At 57.3% G+C, this 13,644-nt stretch overlaps 1 protein-coding gene across 2 annotated transcripts in view; it reads left to right on the top strand.

The window, feature by feature from the left end:
- Positions 1–13,417, top strand: part of SLC8A2 (solute carrier family 8 member A2) — a 30,434-nt gene extending 17,017 nt beyond the window's left edge. Inside the window, exons 5-10 of one of the 2 annotated variants that reach the window (XM_084905857.1) lie at positions 5,618–5,721; positions 5,887–5,904; positions 7,113–7,237; positions 8,012–8,111; positions 10,736–11,014; positions 12,804–13,417. In XM_084905857.1, coding sequence (XP_084761983.1) covers positions 5,618–5,721; positions 5,887–5,904; positions 7,113–7,237; positions 8,012–8,111; positions 10,736–11,014; positions 12,804–13,180 — 1,003 coding nt within the window. In that variant the 3' untranslated portion in view covers positions 13,181–13,417. The remainder of the gene's footprint in view (positions 1–5,617; positions 5,722–5,886; positions 5,905–7,112; positions 7,238–8,011; positions 8,112–10,735; positions 11,015–12,803) is intronic. The other variant, XM_084905858.1, reaches the window with a different exon arrangement.
- Positions 13,418–13,644: the final 227 nt, after the last annotated feature.

Raw genomic sequence — 13,644 nt, 5'->3', positions numbered from 1 at the left:
GGAGGGGGCGGGGCCTTCTGGGGGAGGGGCCTGTTGAAGGGGGCGGAGCCCTGGCCAGGAACGGGGAATGAGTGGGTGGGCCTGGTGGTGGGCGGGGCCTGATGGAGGAGGCGGGTCCTTGCCCGGGAACGGGGAATGAGTGGGTGGGCCTGGTGGTGGGCGGGGTGTGGTGGTGGGAATGGGCGTGGTCTGGTGATGGGCAGGGCCTAGGAAGGTCCTCCCACCTCTGTGCCTGGGCCTCACCCAGCTTCTCACCTTTCTTTTTTTTTTTTTTTTTAAAATATATTTTATTGATTTTTTACAGAGAGGAAGGGAGAGAGATAGAGAATTAGAAACATCGATGAGAGAGAGAAACATTGATCAGCTGCCTCTTGCACCCCCCACACTGGGGATGTGCCCACAACCGAGGTACATGCCCTTGCCGAGAATGGAACCTGGGACCTTCCAGTCCGCAGGCCGATGCTCTATCCACTGAGACAAACCGGTTTCGGCCCACCTTCTCACCTTTCTCCACCTCTCCCCTATGCGCCTCTGCCGTATCTCCCTCCTACAACCACCCCCTGAGTCTCTGCTAATCTCTAGATCTCTGTCCACAGTATCCTGCTCTCTGGCCGTGTTATGTTTCAGGAATGAGTTCTCCATGCCTTTCCATCGTTCTGTCTGTCTGGCTTGGGTTGAGAACTTGGGTTTAGGGGCTCAGAGCGCCATGCGTGGAGGGGAGAGAGTGCAAGAAGAGACAGGCAGACAGACATGGAAAGGAAAGATCTGGGAACAGAGAGAGGGGCCGGGTCGGGAGAGGGGAGGGAGGAAAAGGGATGGGATGGCATGGCCACGGTGATAGGAAGGGAGGTGGGCGGGGCCTGGGAGAAACTGGTTGGTTTGGGGAGAAGTTGGGACTGGGGGAGGGGGGGAGGGTCAGAGAAGAGTAGGAGAAGGGCAGAGCGTATGGAGGCTGCACTGGGAGTGGGTGGAGCTGGAGTGCGGCCTGCGGAGACGAGCGGAGGGTCCGGCGGAAGCGGGAAGAGGATGAAAGGGAGGGCGAGTCTGTGGGATGGAACTAGGGCCTAAGGCACGGGTGGAGTCTGGGTAGGGACATGAGGAAATAGACCTGGACAGCGGGAGTGGGCGATCTAAGGAGATGGGGAGTAGGTGGCCCCTGGGGAGACGAGAGCCCTAAGGGAAATATGGGCACCGCTTTGGGAAAAGACTGAGTAGCAATATGGGGTGGGGGGCAAGGCCTGGGAAACTGGGGGGCTGGAGTCTGGGGAGTTGGGCTGGGTGCACTGGCGTACATCTGTAGACACAACCAGCACACACACACACACACACACACAGTCACAGAATGTCACAGACAGGCATGTTGAAACAGGGCTGCTGTGACGCCCAGACACAGGCCACACAGGCCTGACACAGATGCCCAGGCTCCCCGGTGGGTGCTTGCAGCCGCACCTCCCCCACCCGCCTGCCTGGGCTGCAGCCCGCCTGTCCCCCTGTGCCCGCTGCCTTCCGCCGCCCCCGCACGCCCGTCTGTCTCCCTCCGCCTGCCGCCCACGCTCCTCCACCGCGCAGAGCCCCCACCGCGCTCCTTCCCCTCCTCCTCCTCCCCCCACCTCCGTGCCTGGGCCTCGCCCAGCTTCTCACCTTTCTCCACCTCTCCCCCCGCCTCTCCCCTGTGCGCCCCTGCGGCCTCTCCCTCCCGCAGCCTCCCCCTGGGTCTCCGCTAATCTCCAGATCTCTGTCCTCAGTATCCAGCTCTCTGGCCGGGTTATGTTTCAGGAATGAGTTCCCTGTGCCTTTCCATCGTTCTGTCTGTCGGGCTCAGGTTGAGAACTCGGGCTTAGGGGCTCAGAGCACCATGCGTGGAGGGGAGAATGCAAGAAGAGACAGACAGACAGATACTCAGAGATAGAGGAGATGTGGAGAAAGAGGTAGAGATAGGGAGAGGCAGAGCCAGGGTCTCAGAGTCAGAGAGAGAAAGAGGCAGACAGAAAAGAGACACAGAGAGCATGAGAGAGACAGAAGCTTAGAGACAACGCGAGAAGGAAACTGAGAGACAGAGACACAGCAAGGGAGCCCTGGCCAGTGTGGCTCAGTTGGTTGAGCGTTGCCCCCTGCACCAAAAGGTTGCCGGTTCAGTTCCCAGGGGTTTGATTCCTGATTCCTGGTGGGAATGTCTGTCAGACCAACGTTTCTATCTCTCTCTCTCTCCACCTCTCCTTTCCTCTCTCTCTCTAAAATCAATAAAAACATTTGTTTTTAAAAGGAGAGGGAGCCGAAGCTGGTTTGGCTCAGTGGTAGAGCGTTGGTCTGTGGACTGAAGGGTCCCGGGTTCGATTCCGGTCAAGGGCATGTACATTGCTTGCGGGCACATCCCCGGTAGGGGGTATGCAGGAGGCAGCTAGTCGATGTTTCTCTCTCATCGACGTTTCTAACTCTCTATCCCTCTCTCTTCCTCTCTGTGAATAAATCAATAAAAAATATATTTAAAAAAATAAAATAAAAGGAGAGGGAGAGGGAGAGATTGAGAGACTGAGGTGGCTGAAGGGAGAGATTGGGGGAGATGAGAGATCATCTGAATGAGCACCTCAGAAGGACTCGGGGAAGGAGAGGTCCAGGGGAAGCCACAGAGAAAAAAAAAACAAAACAAAGAGGCCAGGTAGCAAGAGACACCAGGAAGCAGCGTGAGAACGGAATGGGTCTGCGATCAGAGGCCACCGTGGGCGGGAGCGTGCGTTTCCAGGAAACAGGAGGGCAGGCAGGAGGGGGATGGAAAGTCAGGCTTGATCTCAGGAAGCCCTGCCCTCGTCTCGCTCCAGTCCCTCTCGCTGTCCCCACCAGCTGGGTTTCTCCTCCTGGGTCCCCCGAGGCCGTGCCTGTCAAGGCGCCAGCTGGTGTCCGTGTCACTGCGCGTCAGTCACTGCCTGTCGGTGGATCATGGCGTGTCTCTGAGAGTGAGCGCCGCCCCTGTGTGTGTGTGTGTGTGTGTGTGTGTGTGTGTGTCCCTGTCGGCGTGTCACACTGCCAGCAGCTGTCTGCGTGGGTCAGGGTGCGTGAGGGGCGTATGTCAGCTGCTCCTGCTCCTTGGCAAGGTGCTTCAGCACCGCGGACAGCTCCCGGCCCACTCCTGAGTTGGGGGCCGGCCATTCTTTCCACCCACAGGAAAGTTAAAATAATCCTGAGAGGAGGAGAGGGTGGAGGTAGGCCCATGTCCCCACACGACTGCTCTGTGTGTGTGTGTGTGTGTGTGTGCATGGGTGTCACAGCGACGTGTGCATTTGTGCGTTGAGATGGGTCTGCCGTGTGCTGAGATGGGCCTGCTGAGACCCTTTTGCTTGAGCTTCGTTGGCTTCGCCGTCCCACTCTGCGAGCACTGAGAAACCCAGGCAGAGAGAGAGAACGGATAAAGAAAGGCAGAGAGCTGGGGAGAGACTGAGCCAGAGAGGGTCGCAGCTAGAGACAGGGGACAGAGACGGAGAAGTAGAGACATCGGGAGGCGGAGAGATGGGCAGAGGGCCCGGGAGACTGGAGAGATGCAGAGATGCAGAGAGAGAAAGACAGGAAAGGAAAACAGAACCAAAAGGCATGACCAGCGGGATCTACGGAGGCAGGGGGGGTCTGCAGGTTGGCCGTGCCGCCGCCGCGGCTGTGGCGGGGGCGTCGTGGGAAGGGGCATCTGGTCCCCGAGAGAGACGCTGCCGCCGCTCGCGCAGGGGAGGGCTGCCGGGCGGGATGGCGTGCGGGCGGGGGCCGTGTGATTGGCGGCGCTTCCTCTTCTGGGTGACTGTGTGGGCCCGTGTTTGTGTTTCTGGGTTCTGGGCCGGGCCTTGTGGTTCCTGCCGCCGGGTGCACTGCCGGGGGCGGCGTGTGGGTTTTCTGGGGCTGTGGGTCTCTGGGATGGAGGGGGCTGTGTGCGCCTGAAGGGGAGGTATGGCTTCGGTCGCCTCCTCCCTGGCCACACCCCGGTTACCATAGCAGCGGGGATGCTGAGGAAATCCATGAGCGCTCGGCTAGCCTTTCAGACGTATGCGGGACAGAAGGCAAGAAGCCGGCGGTCTCTTGGGCTGAGGGATTCCAGTGAACAGAGGCCTGTGGAAGGTGCCCCCTCCTTGGCGTTGGGCAGTCCGCAGAGAACGGAAACGCACAGGGATACCTGCCCTGCGGGAACTTGCATTTTAGTGCCAGGGGACACGTGGGCAAAGGATAAAGGAAATAAACGCACACGGTGGACGGTGTGCTGGGACACAGTTAGGGAAGGTGGGGGCGGGCAGGGGTGGAATTCAGTATTAAAGGAGATGGTGGGAATAGGCCTCATTGGACAAGAAGGTGGGGCTGGCCCGTGTTGCTCAATGGTTGGGTGTTGACCTATGAACGCAGGAGGTCATGGTTTGATTCCAGGTCAGGGCACATGCCTGGTTGCGGGCTCAATCCCCATGGTAGGGTATGCAGGGGGCTACCAATCAATGGTGCTTTCTCACCATTGATGTTTCTCTCCCTCCATCTCTCTCTCTATATATATATATATATATATATCTCTCTTTGTCTCTCTCTTTCTCTCTCCTTCCCCTCTGAAATCAATAAAGAAAATATATATTTAAAAAAAGGAAAGAAAATAAAGCCATAATTAGTTTGGCTCAGTGGATACAGCGTCGGTCTATGGACTGAAGGGTCCCGGGTTCGATTCCGGTCAAGGGCATGTACCTTAGTTGCAGGCACATCCTGGAGGGGCATGCAGGAGGCAGCTGAATTGATGTTTTCTCTCTCATCGATGTTCCTAATTATCACTCTGCCTTCCTCTCTGTAAAAAATCAATACAAAGGGTTTTTTTTAAGAAAAGGAAAGAAAAAGAAGGTAGAGTTAGATAACTTGAGGAGCGAGGGAGTGAGCCTGGAGGGACAGCGTTCTCGGTGGGAGGCACAGCCCTGTAAAGGCCTTGCGGCCTGCGCGGGCCTGGTTGTCCAAGGGACAGTGAGAAGCTGGTGTGGCTGGAGTGAATGAGCTGGGGAGGGGGTGGGGCCAGAAAGGGAGCAAGGACCCCGTGGCCGTTCGGACTCTGGCCTTGGTCCTGGTGGAGAGGGGTCCTCCTGAACGCCCTGAGCAGAAGAAGGCTCGACCTCACTTAGGTTGTATGGGACACCCCCTGACGCTCTTTAATAACCCTCAGCTTCCTCGGCTGTTTCCGGGATTGTGCCTGCCAATGGGGATAATAAGAGACTGAGAGAACCCAAACCGGTGTGGCTCAGTGGATAGAGCTTCGGCCTGCAGACTGAAAAGGTCCCAGGTTCGATTCCCGTCGAGGGCATGTGCCTTAGTTGCGGGCACATCCCCAGTAGGTGGTGTGCAGGAGGCAGCTGGTCAATGATTCTCTCTCATCGATGTTTCTAGCTCTCTATCCCTCTCCCTTCCTCTCTGTAAAAAAGTCAATAAAATATACATTTTTTTTTTTTTTGAGAGAGAGATAGAGAGAGAGAGGGAGGGCCTTCCTCTGAGGATGGCTGTGGGACTAGGTGAGATGACAGGACCTTGGACAGAGCGGGGCTCCGGGAACGGGGTGGCTGAGGGGAGTCATCGGTGGCTCGGGGAGGGGCCTCACGCCGGGTGTCCTGCTTCCCCCGCCCAGGAAAACCCTGCAGGTGAAGATCGTGGACGACGAGGAATACGAGAAAAAGGACAATTTCTTCATCGAGCTGGGCCAGCCGCAGTGGCTCAAGCGAGGGATTTCAGGTGAGGGGTGAGGGGTGAGGGGTGAGGGGCGGGCTGTGGGAGAGAGAAAAGGTCCAGGGTGCGGGGACCCTTGGGGGGGGGTCAGCTGTGGGTGCTCCTTCAAACTCATGGATCTGAGCTTCCCAGGGAAGCGGTCTCACTCTCTCTCTGTCTGTCTCTCCCCAGCTCTGCTGCTCAATCAAGGTGAGTGGAGTTACCTCCTGGCTTTCCTGGAAAGGGGGTCCCTGCCGGGGGCATCAGGGAGGGTCAGGGCCTCAAACCGCTCTTCCAGGGGAGGTTTGAGGCCGGTGGAAGGTGAGGTAAAAGTTAGACTTTGAGTTGGTAGGGCCAGCTGAGTTTGGGGTTATAGCTCGGGGTTCAGAGGCCGAGATTGTTCTGTTTGTAGTTAAGGTCAGAGGGGGGGCGGAGTAAGTCATAGGATCCAAACTGGGTCTGCGGTGAGGACCGAGGGAGTCAGGCTTGGGGTTCATCAGGATCAGGACTTAGGACTTGAGACCAGGATTCAGACTTGGTCAAGGTTAGAGTTGAGATGGAAGCTGGTCTTCAGATTGGTGAGTAAAATTAGGGTCAGGGTCCAAGAGTGGAGGCTAGGTTCAGTGACTTGGAGGTGGTGAGAGGATAGAATTGGCGTTTGGGGTTATGGTGAAGGCTGGACTAAAGACTGTAATGGTCAGGGTAAGTAATACCAGCTGCTGTAACAAATAGGCCCCGAATCCCAGGAGATGAACACAAAAGTCATTCCTTGCTCAGGCGAAGTTTTCTGAGAGTGTGGGTGGCTTTCCTCAGAGGGGTAGGGTGGTTGGTGCTTGGCTTGGAGCAAAGGATCAACACACTTTGGGGAGATAAATGAATCCAGGGGCAGCCATAGGAGTCAAGGTCCTAGATCTTTACTGAATCACCCTTCTTTCCACACTCGCTCAGCCACACTCTAGGATGTTTTCAGAGCTTTGGTAGAGAGACCAGACCTCCTCCCTCAAGAGTGGTGATGATGTCCGTGATAATAATAATAATTTTTAAAAAGTAGCTTTTCTGACTATCATGTGCCAAGCACTGTTCTAAACACTTCACATGAATTAATTCTTTTCTTTAACTCTTACAATTACCCCATGAAGTAGGTGTTATCCTTGTGTCCATTGTATAGATATGAACACTGAGGCACAGAGAGGCTAAAGCATTGCCCAAGGGCACACAGTGCCCACCTCAGAGCCCACCGCCGGAACCTTGTGGGTCAGCCATGGGAACTGGGGCAGGTGATGGTCAGATAGGAGGCTGGGCCAGGCTGGAGGGGTGTCACCGGGTGGCTCTCCAGAGGACACAGGCAGGGAAGGCATCACGGGCCCCATTAGGCAGGCCTCCCTGGAGTCTAACTCCCACCCCTTGTGCTGCTGCAGGGGATGGGGACAGGAAGCTGACGGCCGAGGAGGAGGAGGCTCGGAGGATAGCAGAGATGGGCAAGCCAGTTCTCGGGGAAAACTGCCGGCTGGAGGTCATCATTGAAGAGTCGTATGATTTTAAGGTGATTGTCTGGGGCCTCGCTTTGCTGGAGTTTTGCCTGAGTAGTTTCCTCGGAGAGAGTCTAAGAGAGGATCGGCTGTGAGGGTTCCGAGAGAGGGGCCACCAGGGGTCCACAGCCCCCATCCAGGTCCCTCCGTCAGCACCATGGACAGCACACGCCTCCCTTTTCCCTTTTGCTACCGTGTTTCCCCGAAAATAAGACATCCTCCGAAAATAAGACCTACTTACAGGTTTTCTTCTGAGTGAAATATAAGGCATCCCCCAGAAAATAAGGCCCTCCCCTAGGCTAAACATGAGAGATTTGGTCCACTGATTCTGAAAGAAATGGAGTCACAAGAAATTCACCAGGAAATTCAGGAATTGGATTGTTATGACGATGTTCCAGAAGATGATGACATGATTGTCCTTGAATAAATGAGTAAATTCTTGATACTGTAGGATTCACAGCTTGTCTGGTTTGTGTTGACAACCACCGTACTACCGTACTGTATACAGGTAATAAATTTCCTTTATTTTCATTTAACAATAAATGTGTACCGTATTCTTCTTCATGGAAAAATAAGACATCCCCTGAAAATAAGACCTAGCGCATCTTTGGGAGCAAAAATTAATATAAGACACTGTCTTATTTTCGGGGAAACAGGGTAGTAGCACTGGGGCATGGAAGGTCGGGGACCCTTGAGCTCGGGGTGCGGGGCCCCAACCCCAGTCCCCCTCATTGGGCAGCCTTGGGTGATGGTGGACAACAATCTCTCTCCCACCCTTTCATCCCCAGAACACGGTGGATAAGCTCATCAAGAAAACGAACTTGGCTTTGGTGATTGGGACCCATTCGTGGAGGGAGCAGTTTTTGGAGGCAATTACGGTGAGCGCAGGTAAGTGGTGAGGAAGAAGGGAGAGAGAAGAGGGAGGGGTGGGGCGGGCAGAGAGAGAGATGCAGAAAGAAATGAGCGGAAAGACAGAGAGAGGGAAAGAGAGACAAGGAGAGAAAGACAGAGAGAGAAAGAAAAGAACAGGAAAGACACTGCGAGGGACAGACAAAAAGAAAAGACAAAGATCAGAGACAAACGAGAGACAGGCACTCAAAGAGACTCGCCAGAGAAAGACAGAGGCAGAAGAAATGAGAGCAACTAGAGAATGAAGTCAGTAAACGGCAGGGGTCAGGGAGGGGCAGACAGACCCGGAGAGAAAGGCGGACAGAGACAGAGGGGCAGGCGAGGTCCCGCCCAGGCTTTCGCCTGGAGATTGGAGGGTGGAAACAGGTTAAAAGGCCTGCCCGCCCCAGATAGAGCCTGGGCTGCTCTGTTGCCATGGAGACAGTCACCACAGCACCCAGCGACACCCTCCCTGTAAGGTTTCCACCCGCCTTAGGCCTCAGACGGTTTCCTACTGCCCCCCTGTGGCCACGGACACTAGGACACTTGGGTCCCAGCCGGTGGTACACATTGGGGAAACAGAGACCCCCGAGGAAGAGGGGGGACTGGCCTGAAGTCCCACGGGGAACCCAGAAAGAGCTGCGGAGGAGCTCAGGGTGATGGCGGACAACACAGTACCAGTGTTCCAGCAGGGGGGCCTAGCCAGGGAACCGGAACACAAGAATTGTGGTCGGAAAGAAGCCGGTCGGAGGTGGGATCCAGAAACACCGGGCTTTGGGGAAAGAGAAGCAGCGGGCAGCAGGCCAAGAACTCAGAAATGAAGGGGTGTCTCCCACCGAGGCCACATTCTGGGACATCTACTTCTCAGGGACCCCTGGACCCGACCCTGTAGATGGGGACAGAGATGACCAGGACAGCTCAGGCCCTGCCCCTGGGGAGCTCACAGTCCCGTGTGGGAGGCAGGCCTGTCACCAGAGTGACACCCCAGGGTGGGCAGGGGCCCTCCGGGAGCTGCGGGGGGGTGGGGGGGGGCTTGCTAAGGTGGAAGGTCGGGAGAGCTTCCTGGAGGAGGAGGCTTCTGAGCTGTGTCTTCGGATGCAAACAGGAGTGTGTCCTCTGTGCCTTGGCCTGAGCCCTGTCTCCCTGTGGCCAGTGAGGGGTACGCTCGGTGGCAAATAACAGACAACTGGGCCGCAAGTGGCTTAAGAGCACTGAGTTTCTTTTTCTCATGGGAGGGAAAAAAACAAAAACAAAAAAACCAGCAGGAGGCAAGTTAGCAGCAGCTTTGTAATGTCATTCAACCCCCAGGCCATGTCTTTATTTCTCCGCTTCTGCTTCCTGCTTGCAAATCCGCTGCGGCCCCTCCAGGCATCGAGTCTGTATTCCAGGCAGGAAGAGAGGGAGCAGGAGGTCAGGGGCAGTATGCCTGTCCAGTGTGAGTTCCCAGTTCCATTCAACTTGGGGTCGCAGCAAAAACCCCCTTCTTTGAGAGGTAACGTGCAGAACCAGAAAACCACACACACACACAACCACTTAACGAAGCATTTATAAATTCAAGCGTTTGTTTCCTTAACAAGCCGAGTGGCTCAACCTGGGGAAGGAACAATTGACCCGAATCCCGGAGCCCGCCCAGCTCTCGTGGCCTCCACGGCGGGGCCACGGGGCTGCCCCACCGGAAGTGGCTTCGTCACGTGGTGGCCGCCTGCCTTTCACTCCCCGACTTGTTCTGAGTGACCGGCGGGTCAGGGGTCACGGGGTCTCTCAGCAGCAGCCTTCCAGATGTTGTGCTTGGCACGCTCGTGTGCTCGTTGCTCTTCATTCATTGCTTTGTGCTCGTCAGTGTAGGGGGGTTGGGGGGTGGACAACTTGGCATTTGTGCCTTCCCATCACACAAGTCACTCACTGCAGGTCAAAAGCGGGTCGGTGTTGGTCGCCATAGCGGACACCAACGACTCTTAAGAATGAGGCGTCTTCGAAAGGCTTAGAAGGCACATCCACAACACACCGCCCCTGTCAGGAAAGCTAGAGCTTTCCAGAAACCCTCTGTTTGGGCCTCCTTGCCAGACTGGGTCACTTGGCCGCTGCTGCAAGGGATTCTGGGAAAGCAAGTATTTAGCTTAGGGCTACTAGCTGCAAGGGATTCTGGGGAAGTGACTGTTAGCTGGATACGTGGCTCTCTCTACCTGCAAGGGATTTTGGGAAATCAAGCATGTAGCTGCTCTTAGCTGCAACGAATCAAAGAAACTGAACACCTCTTCCTGCAGATTACACCTGTCTACCTGAGAATGTTTCTACATGGCTGTCGAGTAGCTGTAAAGGGATGTGGCCACGCCTAGCAGCAAAGGATCCTGGGAAGCTGGATATTTTTAACTGGGCATGTGGCCTCCTGGAACCTAAAGGGATTCTGGGAAAGTAAACACTTTTTTTACCTAACATTGGGTCTAACGTTCTCTTAGCTGCAAGGGATCCTGGGAAAGTATTGTTATTAGCTTCTAACATGGACACACCTAGCTTCAAGGGATCCTGGGAGAGCGATTCATTTTACGGGACCGGAACAGAGTGTGGCTGCAGGCGAGGAAGGGGGCATGGGTGTGTATTGCCCCAGCTGGGTCGTGTGCCCACAGGGGACGAGGAGGAGGAGGAGGACGGGTCCCGGGAGGAGCGGCTGCCTTCGTGCTTTGACTACGTCATGCACTTCCTGACGGTGTTCTGGAAGGTGCTGTTCGCCTGCGTGCCCCCCACTGAGTACTGCCACGGCTGGGCCTGCTTCGGCGTCTGCATCCTGGTCATCGGCCTGCTCACCGCCCTCATCGGGGACCTTGCCTCCCACTTTGGCTGCACCGTGGGCCTCAAGGACTCCGTCAACGCCGTGGTCTTCGTGGCCCTGGGCACCTCCATCCCCGGTAACCCTCCGGGGGGCGCTGGGGGGCGAGGGTCCCGGAGACGCTGGGCAGGGAGGCCTAAGAGAAAGGTCCTGCAGAAATAGGCTGATAGAACCATCCAGAACACATGGGGCAGGTCCCAGAGGAATATCCTGGGGGATAATAGACACAGTGTTGGGGGGGGGGGGCGATTCACTGTGAGTGGAGTGCCCTGTAGAACGCAGGAGGCCTGATGGATGATGGGCTCCATAGAAACGGGATGATAGTTTCTCCTCTCCGCCCCCCACCCCTGCCAAGAAACCAGCTAGACCCATGTTGCTGGGCATGATGGGAACCAGGCCAGTGAGTTGTTGTTGTTTTTTTTATATATATTTTATTGATTTTTTACAGAGAGGAAGGGAGAGGGATAGAGAGCTAGAAACGTCGATGAGAGAGAAACATCGACCAGCTGCCTCCTGCACACCCCCTACTGGGGATGTGCCCGCAACCAACGTACATGCCCCTGACCGGAATCGAACCTGGAACCTTTCAGTCCGCAGACCGATGCTCTACCACTGAGGCAAACCGGTTTCGGCCAGGCCAGTGAGTTTTGAAGCTTTCAGGAAGATGAGGGAGCGAGAAGAAACCAGAGGGTGGAGGCGGCAGAGGCACCCTACAAATAAGATAGCGGGGTTTCAGAGACCGTCACTTATGTCCCATTACAACGCAGTGCCGTGACCCCCTCTCCCCAAATAAACCCGGGTGAGAGTCCTTACAAACGGGGTGTCCGGGGCTGGCGTTCCTGCAGGAGCAGGGAGGCCCTGTGGGGGGGAGGCCGGACCCTTTGTTTCCCCGTCGCTGTGGTCAGCAGCCAGGGGTCCGAGGAAAGCAGCCCTTGGGACATGTCGGCCTTGCCAGCCTGCCCTCCGGACCAGAGGCCCACGTTATTAGCAGGATGTCCGGGAACGGGTGGAGCCACAGAAGCCAGGCCCTTGCTAGACAGAAACCACGTGGGGAACTGACAGGAAAGGGTTGCATGGGGTGGAGCCTGGCACTTATCTTACCCGGCCTGGTGGCCATGGGCTGATTGGGCTCGCGGGGAGCAGGCAGCGGGTCACGGGAAGCAGAGTGGATCCCACAAAAATCAGGCCGTGAGTCCCTCAAAGCGGGCCGAGGTCCACAGGAAAAAGATGAATCACATGGAAAGCAGGCAGTGGCCCGGCCCGGTCGGCGTGGCTCCGTGGTTGAGCATCCACCTGTGAACCAGGAGCTCATGGTTCCATTCCCCTTTCCCCATCAGGGCACATGCTGGGGTTGTGGGCTTCATCCCCCATAGGGGGCGTCCCAGAGGCAGCCCATCAATGATCCTCTCATCATTGATGCTTCTGTCTCTCCCTCTCCCTTCCTCTCTGACATCAATAAAAAATATATTTTTTTTTTTTAAAAAAGAAAGAAAGCAGGCAGTGGATCCCAGTGAATGTAGGCAAGTCCCATAGAAAGCAGGGAGCGAGTCCCACAGAAATGAGGCAGCGAGTTCTACAGAAAGCAGGCGTCTGGTCCTGTAGAGCAGGCGTAGCGATGATGGATGATGGCGATGGATGATGGATGATGTCGAGGGACTTCCCTCTTGGGTGGGATCAGGGCCTCAGGCCCTTGCCCGCCGCAGGGTGCCCAGGGCTGTAGGGTGCCCAGGCCTGCAGGGGAGAGGCGGGGCCGGCGCCTCCCGGGTCTGGATCGCAGGCCGCGGGGAGGATGTGGGTCTGAGGGGACCCGGGCGAGGGGACAGGTGGGCGCCAGGGCTGGGGTGACCCGCGCGTGTCTCTGCTCGCAGACACCTTCGCCAGCAAGGTGGCGGCGCTGCAGGACCAGTGCGCGGACGCGTCCATCGGCAACGTGACGGGCTCCAACGCGGTGAACGTGTTCCTGGGCCTGGGCGTGGCCTGGTCGGTGGCCGCCGTGTACTGGGCGGTGCAGGGCCGCCCCTTCGAGGTGCGCACCGGCACGCTGGCCTTCTCCGTCACGCTCTTCACCGTCTTCGCCTTCGTGGGCATCGCCGTGCTGCTGTACCGGCGCCGGCCGCACATCGGCGGCGAGCTGGGCGGCCCGCGCGGCCCCAAGATCGCCACCACCGCGCTCTTCCTGGGCCTCTGGTTCCTCTACATCCTCTTCGCCAGCCTCGAGGCCTACTGCCACATCCGGGGCTTCTAGCGCCCCCAGACTGGGCTCCCCCGCCCCCCAGACGGCCACACCCGCGCTCCCCCCAGGCGGCCTCTTGCCTGGGACTCAGCCTCCCTGCCTCCTGGGACTCCACCTCCCCGGCCCACGTGGCCCCGCCCCGCCCTCGCCAGCCTCCCAGGTCCTCCTCCCATTGGCTACCCCCTCCAGCCTGGCCACGCCCCTGGGGAGGGGCCGCGTCCAGGCCACGCCCCCGATGACCATGCCCAGACATCCAGCCCAGACTTGCACTGAGGACCCCCCAAGGGGAAGCGCCTCGGAACTCCGCCCTCCCAGGGGCCCCGGAAGGAGGCTGATGCACCCCCAGGATACCCAGGATCTCAGCCATGTCTCTGCCCCTCAGGGAGCGCCATTCAGCCCCCAGGACAGGGGGGAGGGCCGGCGGGGCGTGCATCAGGGGGCACACACCTCCCTGGTTTCTCGCTCAGGCCCTTGGG

This window comes from Pipistrellus hanaki (genome assembly GCF_964339955.1).
Source record: "Pipistrellus hanaki genome assembly, chromosome: 15".
Classification (NCBI taxonomy): Eukaryota; Metazoa; Chordata; class Mammalia; order Chiroptera; family Vespertilionidae; genus Pipistrellus; species Pipistrellus hanaki.
Note: the sequence above shows the minus strand (reverse complement) of the source record. Positions and strands in the feature narration are given on the sequence as shown.